The sequence below is a fragment of the Podarcis melisellensis genome (assembly GCF_964234715.1).
Source record: "Podarcis melisellensis genome assembly, chromosome: 8".
Classification (NCBI taxonomy): Eukaryota; Metazoa; Chordata; class Lepidosauria; order Squamata; family Lacertidae; genus Podarcis; species Podarcis melisellensis.
The window spans coordinates 25,293,297-25,310,700 of NC_138540.1; the positions used below are offsets into that span (position 1 = coordinate 25,293,297).

Here is a 17,404-nt window from a genome sequence, read left to right on the forward strand (position 1 = left end):
TGAGTCCATGCACCTGAGAAACTAATGTGCTCCACCACAAGAAAGAGTTTCAAAGCTTTAAAGCAAACAGTCTTTAAAACAGTTACAATTAAATCTTACAAGATACAAAGGAACACATTGTTGTTAAACAAGCAAGCAATGTGGTCCAGTCTCTTTTTTTAGGTCCTAATACTGTATCTACAGCAGTGGCCAGAGGAGAAATGACTGCACAGACAGAAGAAACACAATCGTGCAACTGTAGCAGCAAAACCAGACACCTGTATCTGCTCCAGCTGCAATAAAACTAGTCTCTCCCATATAGGTCTGTACAGCCACAGCAGGCGCTGTAGCTCTCCTGAAGTTTGAGATTAGCCCCAAAGGGGCATTCTTCCATTGTCTCCCAAGACAGACAGATGTCAACAACAGTTCAATTAAAATTTCTTCTCTCTACTCCCAGAGAGAGATCCTAAGTAACTTGCTTGTATCATCATCGTGGAGCTTAGCTTCTATTGCTGCTACTGCTGGCTCCACCAGTGACTAAAGGCACTGGGCTTATTGGGTTTCATCTCCTGCTGTTAAAGATCTCTTGGTTTTCCAAAAATGAGTCATCACTTAGCCTAATGACTGAAAGGGAAACATCCAGCCTTTTCTGCTGCATTTGCCAGAGTGAAACCTCCCATGCGAATGCAAACCTTCCATTGCAAATACAAACCTTACAGCATAGCATTTCAAATACAATGCACTCAAACATAACATTTAATGTGATATCTTTAACACCTCAGTGCTTTTGAATGGAGCAGGTGCTTTTGCATGGAGAAAGTCCCAGAAGCAAGGTGGACCAATGGCCTGATTCTGTACAATGAAGCCCTCCAGGACCCCCTGCCAGATACACCCTTCTCTGGCCCTGCTCCACACTCTCCTTGATGGCTTTTTTACCTGGCTTGAATGTGTTACGGAACTGTGATAATGCCTCTTGCTTGCTTGGATGAAGGACGGACAGACTGAGAGCATGTTGCTCTGACTTTTGATGACTAAGTGTGTAAGAGTCATAGCCGCCATGTTGCCCAATTTTGTCTCTGGCTCCACCCACCAACATGGGCACATGACCCCCTGGAAGATTGCCCAGGAAGGAATGCAGCCCTCAGGTTGGGGGGAAAGCCCAGCCTTGTTCCAGTGTCCCCCCACCCACCCACAAATTTTGTTAGCTCATAATGAATGAACTGAGTACCTTGTGTCTCTACATGTGCAGTTTCCATCATTTCAGAGGATTTGCTTTTGCACCAATGAGCAACAGGAGGGTGCCAACAAATCCTGCCAAGACTACAAGGTTCAGTTCACCTGTCCAAAGACCTTTTGTTGATGTGCGATACATTGACGGGAACGGAGAGACACTTTGTATGCAGGGAAAGTCTCCTGCCTGTAACCATTAGGCACCACTGCTTGCCAGTGTACACAACACTGAGCTACATGGAGCAATAATATGACTCTTATCAGATATTAGGTACCTTCAGGCCCCAGGCCTTTGCTCAGCGTTCAAACCAAAACAAGGGTGAGAAATAGGAGCATACATAACTGACTTATACTGAGTCAGACCATTGGTCTATCTTGCTCCGTATTGTCTACACTGACTGGCAGAGGCTCTCCAGGGTTTCAAGTGGCGGGTATTCCCAGTCCTACCAGGAGATGCTAGGAATTGGACCTTGGATCTTCTGAATGCAACACAGATGAGTTGTGGCCTTGCTTAATTACACTGGATTGTGGCCAACTACATTCTACTCAGACTGAACCCATTGAAATTAATGGTAGTCATGGCTGTTAATTAAATGGGTCTACTCTGAGCAGGGTTAGTTTTCAAGCCATTATTTTCAATGCCACACTTTTATTTTATTTTTTAAAAATTCTTTATTTTCTTAATAATAATTCTTAAGAAAATGCAGTTCAGCTGATGACCGCTCCTGAAAAATGTTGCGCAGGAGGAGAAATGCTGAATGCTCTCATAAGAGAGACTTCTCTCACCACCTGAAGTTCCCCTTGATTACTGATATAAAATGTCAACAAAGCATAATGATAACAAAACAGACATGCATGAAGTGTAAAATATTGACTAGGCAAATCAAGCGAACAAATAGAAAATAAAATAAACAGTGGGGGATATGAGTAACTGCAGCTCATCCATAAACTCGTAAACAGAAGGAGGTTAAGAAGATAGAGGGGTACCTCAGGTTACAGACGCTTCGGGTTACAGACTCCACTAACCCAGAAATAGTACCTCGGGTTAAGAACTTTGCTTCAGGATGAGAACAGAAATCATGCTCCAGCGGCGTGGCAACAGCAGGAGGCCCCATTAGCTAAAGTGGTGCTTCAGGTAAAGAATCGTTTCAGGTTAAGAACGGACCTCCAGAACGAATTAAGTTCTTAACCTGAGGTACCACTGTATATCAGAACACTCCTGGGGGCACAGAAAAAAAGTATTTTCTCCGCATGTTAGATTTCCCATTTACTCTGCATCCACTCTGCTTCCACCACTGGTTTAGAAAGTGGTGTTACATGCACAGTTTATATCTACGATCCATATTCTAACCTGTATCTATCATATTATTTCTTGGAAATGCTGCATTTTCCCCAAACCAGCTTCCGTGCGAATAGAGAAAAAGAACAACAAAGCTACATTTTATGCCCCTGATATAAATGGAACCAAGTGGATTTGTTTGAAGTTTAGGTACAAGTCAGCTTGCAGAAGAGAGGTTGCATGGAGTTAAGGCAGAACGAGGAACTTCCAGAGTCCCAGATTATCCTTGAACCTTTATCTCTATGCTGACTTATCTCTCCCTATCGCTCTCTTTGTTGACTATACTGATATATCTTAGGTTGCATCCTGTTTACAACTTCCTCCTCCTCACACTTACTTCTCTCTATCGGACCTCAAGAGGAGAAGTTCACGTTGGAGTTATCCTCTGAGAACAAAGGAGCAAAGAAGTCTGCCTTTTGTCTTCTCCAGATGAGCTAGTTAGGTTAGAGACCTATATATATATAAAAATCTACCTGAGTTATTTCCTTACTATAAATTACTTCGTTATTTTTCTTAGTCTACAATCATCTCCGTGTGTGAGACTGAAACAGGTGGAGTCTGCTCTCCAACCAGATTCGCTAGCCATACGCCCCAGGCTTTGCATATAGAATTGCAGAATGGTAGAAATGGAAGGGACCCGAGGGTCATCTAGTCCAGCCCCCTGCAATGCAGGAACATGCAGATAGTGCGTCTAGGAATCGACCCTGTGGCCTTCAAAGAGCTCTATCAAGTAAGTGGAGTCAAACTTCTAACAGGATTGCCACGGGGGAAATAAACAGGCACCCCAGCAAGCAAGCTCTGTTGTATACAGACACCAAGATTGTTGTCACGATCAATATCACCATTCTAAAACGGATTCAGGACCAACAATTTTTCTTTTCTTTTTCAAAAAATATTTTTATTAAACAATTTCAACATAACAAATTATCAATCCAAATAATCAATTACAGCGGTGCCTCGGGTTACAGACGCTTCGGGTTACATATGCTTCAGGTTACAGACTCCGCTAACCCAGAAATATTACCTCGGGTTAAGAACATTGCTTCAGGATGAGAACAGAAATCATGCTCTGGCAGCGCAGCAGCAGCAGGAGGCCCCATTAGCTTAAGTGGTGCTTCAGGTTAAGAACAGTTTCAGGTTGAGACATTTAAGCAGGTCAGGAAAATAGGATTTCAGAAGGAGAGGTCAAAATTAGAAACAGAACTGTTAGAACCCAATACTAAGAATTTGTCAAGAATGTATAACTTGCTGTTGAAATGGAATACACAGGACGAAACAGTGAAATCAGCTATGATTAAATGGGCACAAGATATCGGTCATGATATTATGTTTGCTGACTGGGAACAGTTATGGACCACTGGCGTTAAATTTACGGCATGTAATGCCTTAAAAGAAAACATAATGAAAATGATTTACAGGTGGTACATGACCGCAGTCAAGCTTGCAAAAATTTACCATTTGCCCAATAATAAATGCTGGAAATGTAATGAGACTGAAGGTACCTTTTACCACCTTTGGTGGACCTGCCCGAAGATTAAAGCCTATTGGGAAATGATCTATAATGAAATTAAGAAAGTCCTTAAGTGGACTTTTCCTAAGAAACCTGAGGCTTTTCTCCTGGGCATGGTTGGCCAATTGGTGCCAAAGAAGGATAGGACTTTTTTCATGTACGCTACCACAGCAGCAAGAATTCTTCTGGCAAAGTATTGGAAGATGCAAGAACTACCTACTCTGGAAGAATGGCAGACAAAGGTGATAGACTTTATGGGACTGGCAGAGATGACCGGCAGAATCCGAGACCAGGGGAAAGAGACAGTGGAAGAGGACTGGAAGAAATTCAAAATATATCTTAAAAACTGTTGTAAAATTGAGGAGTGTTAAGATGTCAAGGGGCAAGAAGTAGAGAATTACAGCTGTAACTAATAAGTTTAAGGAAATTTAATGAAAGGGAAACTAATAGACAAATTGACTAAAGGGTTGCTAAAGAATCGCAGAATAAGGATGCAGTGAAAGGGAGGTATGGGGAAGTCGGAGGAAAGAAGGTGTATGAAAGTAAGGTTATGAAATTTTATATGTTTAATGTTTTGTATGTTTTTGTTTTGTGTTGTGTTTGTTTTTTATTATGTGTTTGAAAAATGAATAAAAATTATTTAGAAAAAAAAGAAAAAAAGAACAGTTTCAGGTTAAGAACGGACCTCTGAAACGAATTAAGTTCTTAACCCGGGGTACCACTGTACATTATTTCACCCGCCCCGCCATCCCTCCCACTCCCCCCACCACAGGACTTCCCTCTCTGATTTCTTTGCACATATTGTTCTCTGCACGTTATAAAATTGTACCTATCTTTGCCTTATCTATCAAATGTTCAACTAATAAATTTGCGGATGTTTATTCAAAACCTGCCAAGGAGTTCAGATCATTTTGTTGTCTTTTTAAGTAATTTGTAAAAAAGTTTCCATTCTCCCTTGAAGTCGCGATTGCAGGACCGACAATTTTTCTAATGACAGAAGCAAGCGTCTCACTCTGCGTCCAGGGTCACTGCGGGCTGGGGCGGAGCAACGGCGGCAGAAGTTCTTTGCACATGCTTAGATGTCACTGTTTCCAGCCTGGGAAGAATGCCTCTGAGATGCCTCTGAGCGCTTCCCGAGAACCGCCCCTCCTTAGCGATCGCTTATTCCGCGAGAGCGACGCCTCTGCGCGCGTATACAGTGGTACCTCGGGTTAAGTACTTACCGGTAATTCGTTCCGGAGGTCCGTTCTTAACCTGAAACTGTTCTTAACTTGAAGCACCGCTTTAGCTAATGGGGCCTGCTGCTGCTGCCACGCCGCCGGAGCACGATTTCTGTTCTTATCCTGAAGCACAGTTCTTCACCTGAAGCACTATTTCTGGGTTAGCGGAGTCTGTAACCTGAAGCGTATGTAACCCGAGGTACCACTGTATTGCACAAAACTCTCCTCGGGATTGCGAGAAAGTGCTCTCTGGACATGCTCAGAGGCGCCCGGTGTATCCCCCTACTTTGGCTCCTTGGGTCCAATCGGGAAGCTGAGCGCGCTGGCTCCGGTGCCCAGCCCTCCTCCGGGCCGGCCCCTTCCCCGCCCCTTCGGATCTCGCCTCAACTTGGGGCGCCCGAGGCAACAGCCGCCGCTCCTTTCGCTTTCCGCTGCGAGTGAGCGAGATGTCGGCGCGCTGTCGCTCCGCGGGGCTCCTACTCTATGGGGCGCTGCAACTGGTGGGGCTCCTGAAGGTAAGAGAGGCAACCCCTTCCGTGGGCTCTCCCACCCCCAGGATAGAGTCGTCGTCCCCAGGTTCCCCCACCCGGTGTCCTTAGAGCTGCCCCGTCCCATTCAGCCCCCAAGCAAATCACAGAGGCAGGCTCCCACCCAACCCCCATCAAGAGACCCCCCCTTCTTTTCCTAGAAGCACAAAGCGCGACCCCCACTATCCTATTCAGCTCCCCCCCCACAACCCAGTCCACGGACACCCTCCCACCCCCAAGCCAGTCCTCTACCGTGTCCTTAGGACCCCCAAGAACCGAAGCCAGGAAAAGCCCCTCAGTCCGCCCCCCCCCTCAGGTTCGTGCCCGGACAGTGCCAACCATTCCTGCTTTTCACTGTGGGTTTCCCTAGGGTTTATTTTTAATAGCATTAAGCAGTTAAGAATCGTTTTTAATTAATTATACCCCATCAACTGCCAATCCCCTTCTAACAGATGCCTTATTGTGTCCTTAAAGCCCAGCCCCACATTCGATTCAGCACCTAAAGTTCTCTGGAGTGCATTCCATGTCTCCATGAGACAGGCAGACATCCAACAGGTACATGCTACAGTGTGACTATATATCTCCATTCACGGGGAAGCTGCTATATTGCTCCTCCTTCCCCAGAGGCAGAAGGATTACAGTGGAACCTCGGGCTACATACGCTTCAGGTTACAGACGCTTCAGGTTACAGACTCCGCTAACTCAGAAATAGTGCTTCAGGTTAAGAACTTTGCTTCAGGATGAGAACAGAAATCGAGCTCTGGCGACGCGACAGCAGCAGGAGGCCCCATTAGCTAAAGTGGTGCTTCAGGTGAAGAACAGTTTCAGGTTAAGTACGGACCACTGGAATGAATTAAGTACTGAACCCGAGGTACTGGCCTTCTGCCGCTGCACCGCCAGAGCACGATTTCTGTTCTCATCCTGAAGCAATGTTGTTAACCCGAGGTACTGTTTCTGGGTTAGTGGAGTCTGTAACCTGAAGCGTATGTAACCTGAAGCATATGTAACCTGAGGTACCACTGTACTTGTCTCCCCACCCTAAAAAACATATATTTGAATCTCTCCACATTCAGTGGGGCAGGGAATGATTGATGGAAAATACAGGTTACCATAGCTATAAAACTTTTCAGCAGCTCGTATAGTCTTTGCATTACAAAGGAGGCGATACAGGCAAGGTACTAAATAAACACTGTGTAATGCAAAGGTTTAGAAACTTTGCGAAGACTAAGCCTTTGTAAATGCCTGGACTTTGGACAGTAGAATATATACAGTAATACCCAAGCAGGCATATGCAGCTTCACGACACTGAAGTGCAGACATTGTGTGTTCTATCAAGTCAATGTGTTCTGAAATATCTACCTGAGCCGACCGGATATTTCTGTCCAATGCTGACTGCGTGGCAGCCATGAAATGCAAAGATCTGGTCAACCCAAACTCTGATATCCTCAAGAAGCAAGCCTGTTGCAACAAGTGTGTTTGAAGAAAACACCGCAGGCACATTTTAATTTATAGTCTTCAGAGGCAACAAATTGGAAGAGAGCATTCCTTGTGGGTGGGCTCAGCAAATTCATATAATAGATAATTCTGCTGTTGCAGTTTTAAGAAAAATCGTCCGAGGCTCACCTGCGGTACAGAAATCTCCAAGTCCCAAAGAGTCTCCGTCTTCACTTTTGTAGTAAAGATGTGCTCGGTTCTGTTTTGGGTTGCAACAACCTTTGCAGTCACCAGGACCAAAAAATCTGGAGGAAACCAGGCCAGGGGTGGTTGGATCCAGACCACATTTCAGCTTCTTCCAGTGGGAGTTTTGAGCAGATAAGCATTAGACTGCCTGGTGCAGAATTGTCTGGCTAGGAACAGAGTATTCCAGGTTCAAACTTCTTTGTGGCCGTGGACCAGTTGCAACCCTCTCAGCTTGGCCTACTTCGCAGGGGTGTTAGGAGGATAAAATGGGTGATAGGTAGGTGGGAGGGAGAATGGTGCTCAGCACTTTGGGATCATTGAAAGAGAGATGTAAGTAAAACAAACAGATACCCATTGACAGTCCTCCAGGAATGTGTCTCATCCCATTTTCAATCACAAGCCCATTATGTGCCTACTCAGAAGTAAATCCCAAGTTTTTGATTTGAGTTTCCATTGAAATGAGGCTGCATTTTAATGTTTTAATGTTGTGTTTTAATCTTGTTTTTAAGTTGTATTTCAATCAATTTGTATTTAAGTCGGTTGTTGGCCACCCTGAGCCGTGAGTCTTGGCTGGGGAGGGTGGGGTATAAATAAAATTTATTATTATTATTAAGCGCATGGGATTGCAGCCTAAAGCTCATGGCCACCACATCTGGTGGCTGTCATTTTGCTCAGAGCTCACCCTGATTTGTTGGAAAATAGTTTTTTTTCCCAGAGAGGTTAGGCGATGTTGGTTGTTTATCGAGCGTTTCTTCTGATTTGTTTGTGGGCTGGTTAGATAACATCACGCCGAGGAATTGTTATGCCACACTTTCCAGGCATGTTTCTTACTGCAGAAAATAAATAAATCATTTTCTAAAAAATAAAAATAGGAGAGGCAGCAGGTTTGTTGATCAAGGGCCCCAAATTCACTTCAATTTCTGCTGCCTGATTTTACTGGTGTGTGATTGTATCTCTTTTGCAAAATAGCAAATCTGGAAGTGTCCTGAATTTATTTGTTTCTATAACACAATTTCTCCGCATGGGGCTGTGGCCAACTAAGTCCTACGTACTTAAGAGTGAACCCACTGCTACATCCAGTGCTGGCCTTAGGCATCTGGTTGGCCACTGTGAGAACAGGATGCTGGACTTAGATGGGCCATCAGCCTGATCCAAAGAGGCCTTCTTAAAATAAAACTTCAAGCCCTTTCTTAAAAATCCCCAACACAAAACTGCCCTTCCTATACCTGTCACACAGCTCTTTTGAGGCATGTCAATAACTTGTCTGTGTGGGATGGACTCTTGTGTTTAAGTTTCTTTTCTTTGCACCGAGTTGACATTTGCTGCTCACCACAACCCCTTTTTTTCTGGAGAAAGCACAATCAGTGAAGCCCTGGGAAGTTTTGGGAATTTACAGTTTCTTTTATTATTTTTTATCCCAATGCCCCTCCCTCTCTCTCTTTGCATTGAATTTACATTAGAACTCCTCTTGTCATTTTGTTGCACAATTTGAAAAAAAAAAATTGTTGGAGACCTCTGCATGGGATTTTGCAGTTCTAATTAATTATGCATCACAAGCATCGACAGAAGCTCTACATGCGATCAGGACTGAGCTGCTTTTTCCGCTTCAAGCAACACATAGGCAACACATGCAATGTTGAAAGCAAAGTCTTCATAATTACACCCCGTATGCAAGTAGTGCATGAAAGGGCCTGGATTTTATTGGAAAATCCCAGGGCTCTTCCACTTGACTGAGCATTCGTTGTTTATTGAACATTCATCCTAATTTGCTTGCAAGAACCTTATGCGAGGCTTAGACTATGTCTGGTCTTTATTGAGCATTTGTTTCAATTTGCAGTTTGCAGGACAAGGAGCATTCCTCCTCGTTTGCTTTGCATACTGTTTATACACCCACCCACCCCACACATTTCAATGCATTTCCTTTTTCCTAACTGCAAATGTCTGGTTCCTTTTTTTAACAGTGGATTTGCTGTGTCAGGGTGACAGAGCACTTGAATCAACTTTAATTGCCCAAACCGAAATTTCTCTGTATGCGTTTGAATCCTTCTTGCAAAACAGTGACAGGCTGGAGGAACCCTCAGGCCTGATCTGGAAACAGCATCTTTCTTATTTTGACTTTAGGTCATTATTGTAGCTCCTTTTAATTTCTAAGGTTCAGCATCACTCGGTGAAACGGGGACTTTAACCTGAGTTTAGGGCCTTCTCGGTATGGCACCCACCCCATGGAATGCCCTCCCATCAGATGTCAAGGAGATGAGTAATTATATATCTTTTAGGAGACATCTGAAGGCAGCCTTGTATAGGGAAGCTTTTTAAGGTTTAATGTTTTACTATGTTTTTATATATGCTAGTAGTTGCCCAGAGTTGCTCGGGCAACCCAGTCAGATGGATGGGGTACAAAAAAATTATGATTATGATTACAATTACAATTACAGTGGTACCTCGGGTTAAGTACTTAATTCGTTCCGGAGGTCTGTACTTAACCTGAAACTGTTCTTAACCTGAAGCACCACTTTAGCTAATGGGGCCTCCTGCTGCTGCCTTGCCGCCGGAGCACGATTTCTGTTCTCATCCTGAAGCAAAGTTCTTAACCTGAAGCACTATTTCTGGGTTAGCAGAGTCTGTAACCTGAAGCATATGTAACCTGAGGTACCACTGTATTATTACAACAAAAGTTTGGTCTTGTTTACTCCTTAGATTAACGGTGATGGCGGCAGGGCAAAGGCCAGAGGTAGACAGTGAAAGCATGACTCAAACACAGTGAAGACTCATATGCTGGGGGTGGGGACCATAAACAGTAAATACTTGACTGGCTAGTTTATGCCAAACTTCTTATCTGTTTCATATGTTTACCTTCAACTTAGTTTAGCAATGAGCAGCAAAGGTATAGAGGTATACAGGGTTATTTTTCTAGAAAAAGAGGTGTCAGAACGCAGCACAAACGCCTCCCTTGTTCTCTTATAATGACAATGGCGCCCATCTGAGAGGTGCCGGAACTGAGATCCAGCTGGAAAAAAAAGTTCTGGATGTATATTGGCAAAGGTTTGCATCCTGTTTTATGACAGACTGAACAGAAAGATCTCCCCCTTTCGGTGCAGATTTTATTAACTGAGAAAAGAAGGGGATTCCCAGATTTGAAGAATTAACTCAGAATGGGTAGCTATTAACAAGGCAGGACATTGGTAGTAGTATTAAAATAGATACATATATGTATATTTTCATATACAATATGCACATATAAGAGATCAGATGGGTTCAATAGAAACATCACAGCGCCAGCCCTTTCCGTAAAAGTAAGTGACCCTTAGAGAGAAGAAAGTTCCAAAGGGATGATTGTGTCAAGCTGCTGATTCTGTAGGTTCACCCTATCAGCCAAAAAACAGAAAAAGAAGAAGACGAAAAGTTTGGATTTGATATCCTGCTTTATCACTACCCTAAGGAGTCTCAAAGGGACACAGGTGGCGTGGTTGGTCTAAACCACAGAGCCTAGGGCTTGTCGATCAGAAGGTCAACAGTTCGAATCCCCATGATGGAGTGAGCTCCTGTTGCTTGGTCTCTGCTCCTTCGCTAGCAGGACCTAGCAGATCGAAAGCACATTAAAGTGCAAGTAGATAAATAGGTACTGCTCCAGCAGGAAGGCAAACGGCATTTCTGTGTGCTGCTCTGGTTCGCCAGAAGCGGCTTAGTCATGCTGGCCACATGCCCCGGAAGCTGTCTGCGGACAAACACCAGCTCCCTCAGCCTATAGAGTGAGATGAGCGCCACAACCTCAGAGTCGTCCACGACTGGACCTAATGGTCAGGGGTACCTTTACCTTTACCTTTAAGGAGTCTCAAACATTCTAACATTCTCCTTTCCCTTCCTCCCCCACAACAAACACTCCATGAGGTGAGTGAGGCTGAGAGACTTCAGAGAGAAGTGTGACTAGCCCAAGGTCACCCAGCAGCTGCATGTGGAGGAGCGGGGAATCAAACCCGGTTCACCAGATTACGAGTCCACTGCTCTTAACCACTACACCACACCACAACATCACAAGACAATAAAATAATAATCATAGGAGGTTTTAAAAGAACGAATGGTGTAAAATATATTACTTAGTGGAATACAAGGAACGTACCAGATGTTCATGCATGTTGCCAAATAAACACAGATTTAGTGGGAATGTGCCAACCATGAGATTGTTTTGTCATGTTAATCACAAACAGCCCCTAAGCTGAAGCAAAGCCGGAGAGGTCTATTTCACCGCCGGCGGCATGTATTTTATGAGTCAGATCCCCCTCCCCGAAATGTCAAGAAGCATGACTTTTCCCATAGAATAACAAGGTGCGTCCTTCCACCCGTGAGAGATCACTAGATGAACAGGGTTGTAAGGTACGAGGAACATATTGGTATTTGCGGTAGGGGTGCGACTATGTACACAAGTTCGGGAAGCAGGTTGCAATAGAGATGGGTATTGTTGTTGGCCAGCAGGTCACCTTGGATGCTGAGCTATGTCTCTTATTCATTGATGAGAGTGCCAAGGCTAACCTTGCTTCTCGACAATTAATTCTCTCTCTGCTGGTTGCTGCTCGTCTCAAGATCTCTAAACTAAAAAAGGGAAGTGAAGAGGAAGAGGCAAGAATAATAATGCTGGGATTAAATCACGGTTAAGTTGAGGATGAAATCTGTATCCTTTGACATGGGGATGGGGAAGTGGTGACCTTCCAGATGTTGTTGGGTTCTGTCTCTCATCAGCCCCAGCCAGCTTTGCCCAATGGTCAGGGATGATAGGAGATGCAGGCCAAGAGCATCTCAGGACCTAAGCTTGAAGAACATTTGTGTAGACAGTACAGAGCTAGATGAACCAATGGCCTGACGGAATCTAGCACAGGGAAATATAATCAGGTCCATGCCCGATCCAGTCCTAAATCAGTTCTCAAAATGCCCTGGGAAACCTGCAAGCGGGACCTGAGCACAAGAACACTTTCTCCTCCTGCGGCTTCCAGCAACTGGTATTCAGAAGCATTTGGTGCTTCCAGCTATGGAGGCAAAGCATCACCATCATTGCTAGTAGCTAGTGATAGCCTGACCCTCCATGAATTTTCCTAATCCTCTTTTAAAGCCATGCACACTGGTGCCCATCTCTGCCTCCTGTGGGAGTGACTTCCGTAGTCTAACCATGCGCTGTGTGTAAAAGTCCTTTCTGTTATCTGTTCTAAAACTCCCAGCATTCAGTTTTGTTGGTTGCTGAATGTTACAGGGAACCAGGCAGAGGGCCTTCTGGGTAGTGGCGCCTGCCCTGTGGAACGCCCTCCCATCAGATGTCAAGAAAATAAGGCAGCCCTGTTTAGGAAAGTTTTAAATGACTGATGTTTTAATGTATTTTTGATGTCTTGTTGGAATCTGCCCCGAGTGGCTGGGAAATCCCAGCCAGATGTGCGGGGTAGAAATTAATAATAATAATAATAATAATAATAATAATAATAATAATAATTACAGTCATACCTCTTGTTACCTTAGCTTCAGGTTATGTCTTTTCAGGTTGCGTCCCTCGGCAATCCGGAAGTACAGGAAAGGGTTACTTCCTGGTTTCCTCGCTCACGCATGCGCAGATGCACAAAATGACGTCATGTGCATGCGCAGAAGCGGCGAATCATGACCCGCGTGTACACAGACGCGGGTTGCGTTCGCTTCAGGTTGTGAACGGGGCTCCGGAACGGATTCTGTTCACAACCAAAGGTACCACTGTATTATTATTATTATTGCATTCTAGGAGTTCTAGTGCTGCTTAAGAAGGAGAAAACTTTTCTCTAGCCACTTTTTCCATGCCACACACAATTTTTTTTAAAAAAAAACTTAACCCGTGCCATCTCCTACTCTCCTTTTCTCACAATTTAAAATGCCCCAAACACTTCAACCAAGCGTGATTCTACCTTTCCTCATCTGGGAGTCACTCAGTCCCTTTGAACATTTAGGTTGCCTTGTATGGCTAGGCAACTTCTCAAAAATGCGCCTGTCTGTTCTCATGGTTTCTTTAGCTGCGATTCCTGGATTGCAGGGGATTGGACTCGATGGGTCCTTTCCAGCTCTTTGATTCTATGGTACGTCTCATCTCTCCCCCCCTCCCTAGAGCTTCCTAGAGCTTACGAGGGAAACTGCCTGCTCAACATTCCCATAGGAACAAGTGGCAATCCCACACACCAATTCCTGAACAAAATGTTTAATTAACAGCTGCCTCCCTGCCAAAATCTTATCTGAGTGAAACAGTTACTTGGAAGGAGTTGGAAAAGAACAATATTTGGCCAGAGGATAATCTCAGCTTTTCAAAACAATGCAAACGTTACCCCAGCCTCCCTTCCTATTTCATTTCCTAATACATTTTGCTGTTTGAGGCCGAACCAGAAATGGTACCGTATTTTTCGCTCTATAAGACGTACTTTCTCCCTCCTAAAAAGTAAGGGGAAATGTGTGTGCGTCTTATGGAGCGAATGCAGGCTGCGCAGCTATCCCAGAAGCCAGAACAGCAAGAACAGCAATCCCTCTTGCTGTTCTGGCTTCTGGGATTCATAGTATTTTTTTTCTTGTTTTCCTCCTCCAAAAACTAGGTGCGTCTTATGGTCTGGTGCGTCTTATAGAGCGAAAAATATGGCACTTGTGGCACCTCTGCTGCCTCCAAACCTTCCCCACCGGCCACCTTCTGCTCCCTTGCTGTAACTGCAAGGAGGTCTAATCCAGTCTGTGGCTGTTTTCAGCTGTGATTCCATCACTTGGCAGCAAATTCAGGCTGTGCCATTAAAGCTGCTCTGGAGGTCTTCCCAAACAAAGATGCTACCCCAGACTTTTTGCAGGAAGGAAAGTGACTGTGAAATGCTTGCTTTGAAGCAACATCACCTTGCTTCCCTGCAAACATGTCAGGAGGAACGTTCAATAAGTAGGTCATTTGGGAGTGCCCAAAAATCTGTGCCCTGAAGCACAGAGTTTTATTATTTATTTGTGTTTGCTTCTCAATGCAAATTGACAGACTGGGGCCCTAGGACAGTGGATGCTTCCTACCTAGAGGTGCTGGGATTGAACCCGGGAGCTTCTGTATGCAGTGCATCTGCTCTAACCACTGAGCTACAACCAGCTTAGCATATGCGTTCCTTTGCAGTGCACTTTTTAAGAGCACACCTCTGCTCTCTGTGCCACATGAGTGTGGGACCTTCAGCTGCCAAAATATTCCCACTGCAATCCGCCTTCATTAGTTGAATGGTTCCCTTTTCTTCCTATATACATAAAAACACAAGGCTGTCGTCACACCGCCCACACTGGAGGATTTGTAGTAGCTCATTGCAATCCTGGATCTGCATGAAGGGAGGGAGCAAAAGAGAACGTTAAAATTGCATTTTTAAACAATGGCAGGGGTTCGAATAAAGCAGGGCGGGGAGGGGCACATGTGCGTCTGGCGAGCAACATAAGCAGGAGCGGTAGCCCCTTGTCTTACACAATTTGCTTTCTTTGGCAGTAGACACCTTTGAGAGCTAGTTACAGCTTTAGGTTAGGACTGGGCAGACCCCAATCCAAATTATCATTGAGCTACTCACTGCCTTTCAGCTCAGTTCTACCTCACAGGGTTGTTGTGAGGGCAAAAAAAATGGAAGGAAGCATGTATGCTGCCTTGAGCTCATTGAAGGCAAAGTGAGGATACCAGTGCAAATAGCTGTGCGGTAATTTTTCCATGCTGAGCTGCAGTCTCCCTGCAGCAAGGCTTGCTACCTCCTTAACACCCACACTCATGGTTTGCACAAGGGGGTGAGGGGAAGGTATCGCAAATAGGCGAATTACAGGAAGTGTGACTCAAATCCATCTCCGAAGTGTGACTCTCACGTTAACAGTATTGCTGTGTTTTGGAAAGGGCTAACGTAACAGTTAGGAAATAACAGCGCCTTGCAGTGAGTCATCGCCCCAGAATGAAGAAACCCACAGACAGCTGTGCCAAGTATCAAACAGGCATCTGATTAAGCCAAGGAGAGAACAGCATTTGTTGTTTTTTTAGAAAATCGATAAAGATAATATTGGAAATTGCCCTGTGCACATTGTTCCATGTAGCTCAGTGTTGTCTACACTGACTGGCAGTTGCTCTCCAGGGATTCAAACAGGAACTTCTCCCACCCCTACTTAGAGAGGCCTTTAGTGGTTGAACCTGGAGCTTTCTGCATGCAAAGCTGTTGCTCTACCACCAAGCTACGGTCTTTCTTTTAAACGTGAAGTAAGATTCTAGCCCTCATGTTTCTGGAGAAAGGGCTGAATTATACTGAATCAGAAAAGCAGCTCACCCAGCCCAGAACTGGCAGTGCTCTTCAGGGTTTCAGGCAGAGGGATGCTGTGTCGACTCAATGCTGCTGCTGCTGATAATAATTAGTGTTTATTAAATCTGTATACCACCCTTCACCCGTAGAACTCAGGGCAGTTCACAACATAAAAATACAAGATAAAAACCCCCCACAAAATACATAATCAAAACAAGAACAAACCAATCACCCCACTCCGGTAAACACATTTAAAAGGGTATAGAGTTTATAGGGCAATCTTGGGAATGACACCACCCACACCCCACAAGTTTTCATGCAGCAGCTGTCAGGGCAGTGGTGTAGTTTAGAACTTCGAATTGTAGAGGTGGAAGGGACCCCGAGAGTCGTCTTATTTTCGAATTTTATTGTTATTCATGTTTTTATACTGTATTTTATGCTGCTTTTATAATTAAGTGTTTTAAAGTGTTTTAAATTTATTGTTAGCTGCCCTAAGCCTGGTTTTTGAACTGGGAAGGGCGGGGTATAAATAATAATAATAATAATAATAATAATAATAATAATAATAATAATAATAATAATAATAATATTATAATATGCAATGCAGGAATCACAGCTGACAAACAGTGGGCAGTTGGCAATCAGCCTCTGGTTAAATACCTCAAAGGAAGAACATTTTGGTTTTTTCTGAGAGGCCAATGTTCACGCAATTGCCATCTTCCAGGAACTTTGTCTGATAACGGTAACGGGCTTGGCTGAAACCCCAAAGAGCTGCTTTCCATCTCTGATAGTCACCAGTCAGGTGCCTGCTTATCTCATTGCAGAGCCCACCAGAAACGGGGGGAGGACAAAAATGCCCTCTTGTGCTGATGTTAGAACTTTTCCCAAGTGGACCCCCAAAATTCTCCACCCTACGTGCAGGTGGTTTGGGAGGGTGGCAGCGACTACTTAGCTGAATTTCTCCAGGGGGAAGGAGAAATTGCCCAATGCTTTCTCAGGCTCACCATTGGCCTCAACACAGCATTGCAAGAGGGTGCCGATCAGGGCTGTTGTGTGGCCTGGGGAGAGTCCCAAGGGCTGCATAGGGATTCCTGGGTCAGGGGGACATTCTTTCCCCAGGCCTGAGGTTAACCACCACGCCATAGCAGACCTTTGGAATGGGCTTTCCCCGCGCAAGTGAAATTTGGGTCATGTGTAGGATGCGCATCCAAAAGCCCCCCTTTCGGTGCGACAGCGGCGTTCTTGCACAAGAGTGTGGTCTCACAATGAATCATGCGCTCTGCATTTCCTGGGCTTCTTCCTTGCCCCTCTCTGTGAGCAAAATGTGGTTGGTGTTTCTTTCTTAATATCGCTCAATGGACCTTTATGTTTTTCGGAGGGAGCAGGGAGCGGAACTTCGTTTCCCTTTTTCATATGTGCAAAATTTTGCTGCTTTGCGCAGCAACCTCAGATATTCTGTTCTTCTTTTTCTTTCTTTCCACAGCCACAGGTTCTGATGTCAGAAAGTGGGTGGCTTCATCACTGTGGTTTTGTCATGCAGCCGGTATGGCTATTCTTTCTGTTGTTTCCTGTCTCCATCTCAGCATATTACCCCCATTTTAGCTGTTACCATTATGTGCAACAGAGGGCAGAGTTAGTCAGCCCGTCACTGC

At 44.7% G+C, this 17,404-nt stretch overlaps 1 protein-coding gene across 1 annotated transcript in view; it reads left to right on the top strand.

The window, feature by feature from the left end:
• Positions 1 to 5,640: 5,640 nt before the first annotated feature.
• The window catches only part of LOC309376989 (tumor necrosis factor receptor superfamily member 1B-like), a 40,384-nt gene continuing 28,620 nt past the window's right edge, over positions 5,641 to 17,404 (top strand). Inside the window, exon 1 of the mRNA XM_081923952.1 lies at positions 5,641 to 5,793. Coding sequence (XP_081780078.1) covers positions 5,725 to 5,793 — 69 coding nt within the window. The 5' untranslated portion in view covers positions 5,641 to 5,724. The remainder of the gene's footprint in view (positions 5,794 to 17,404) is intronic.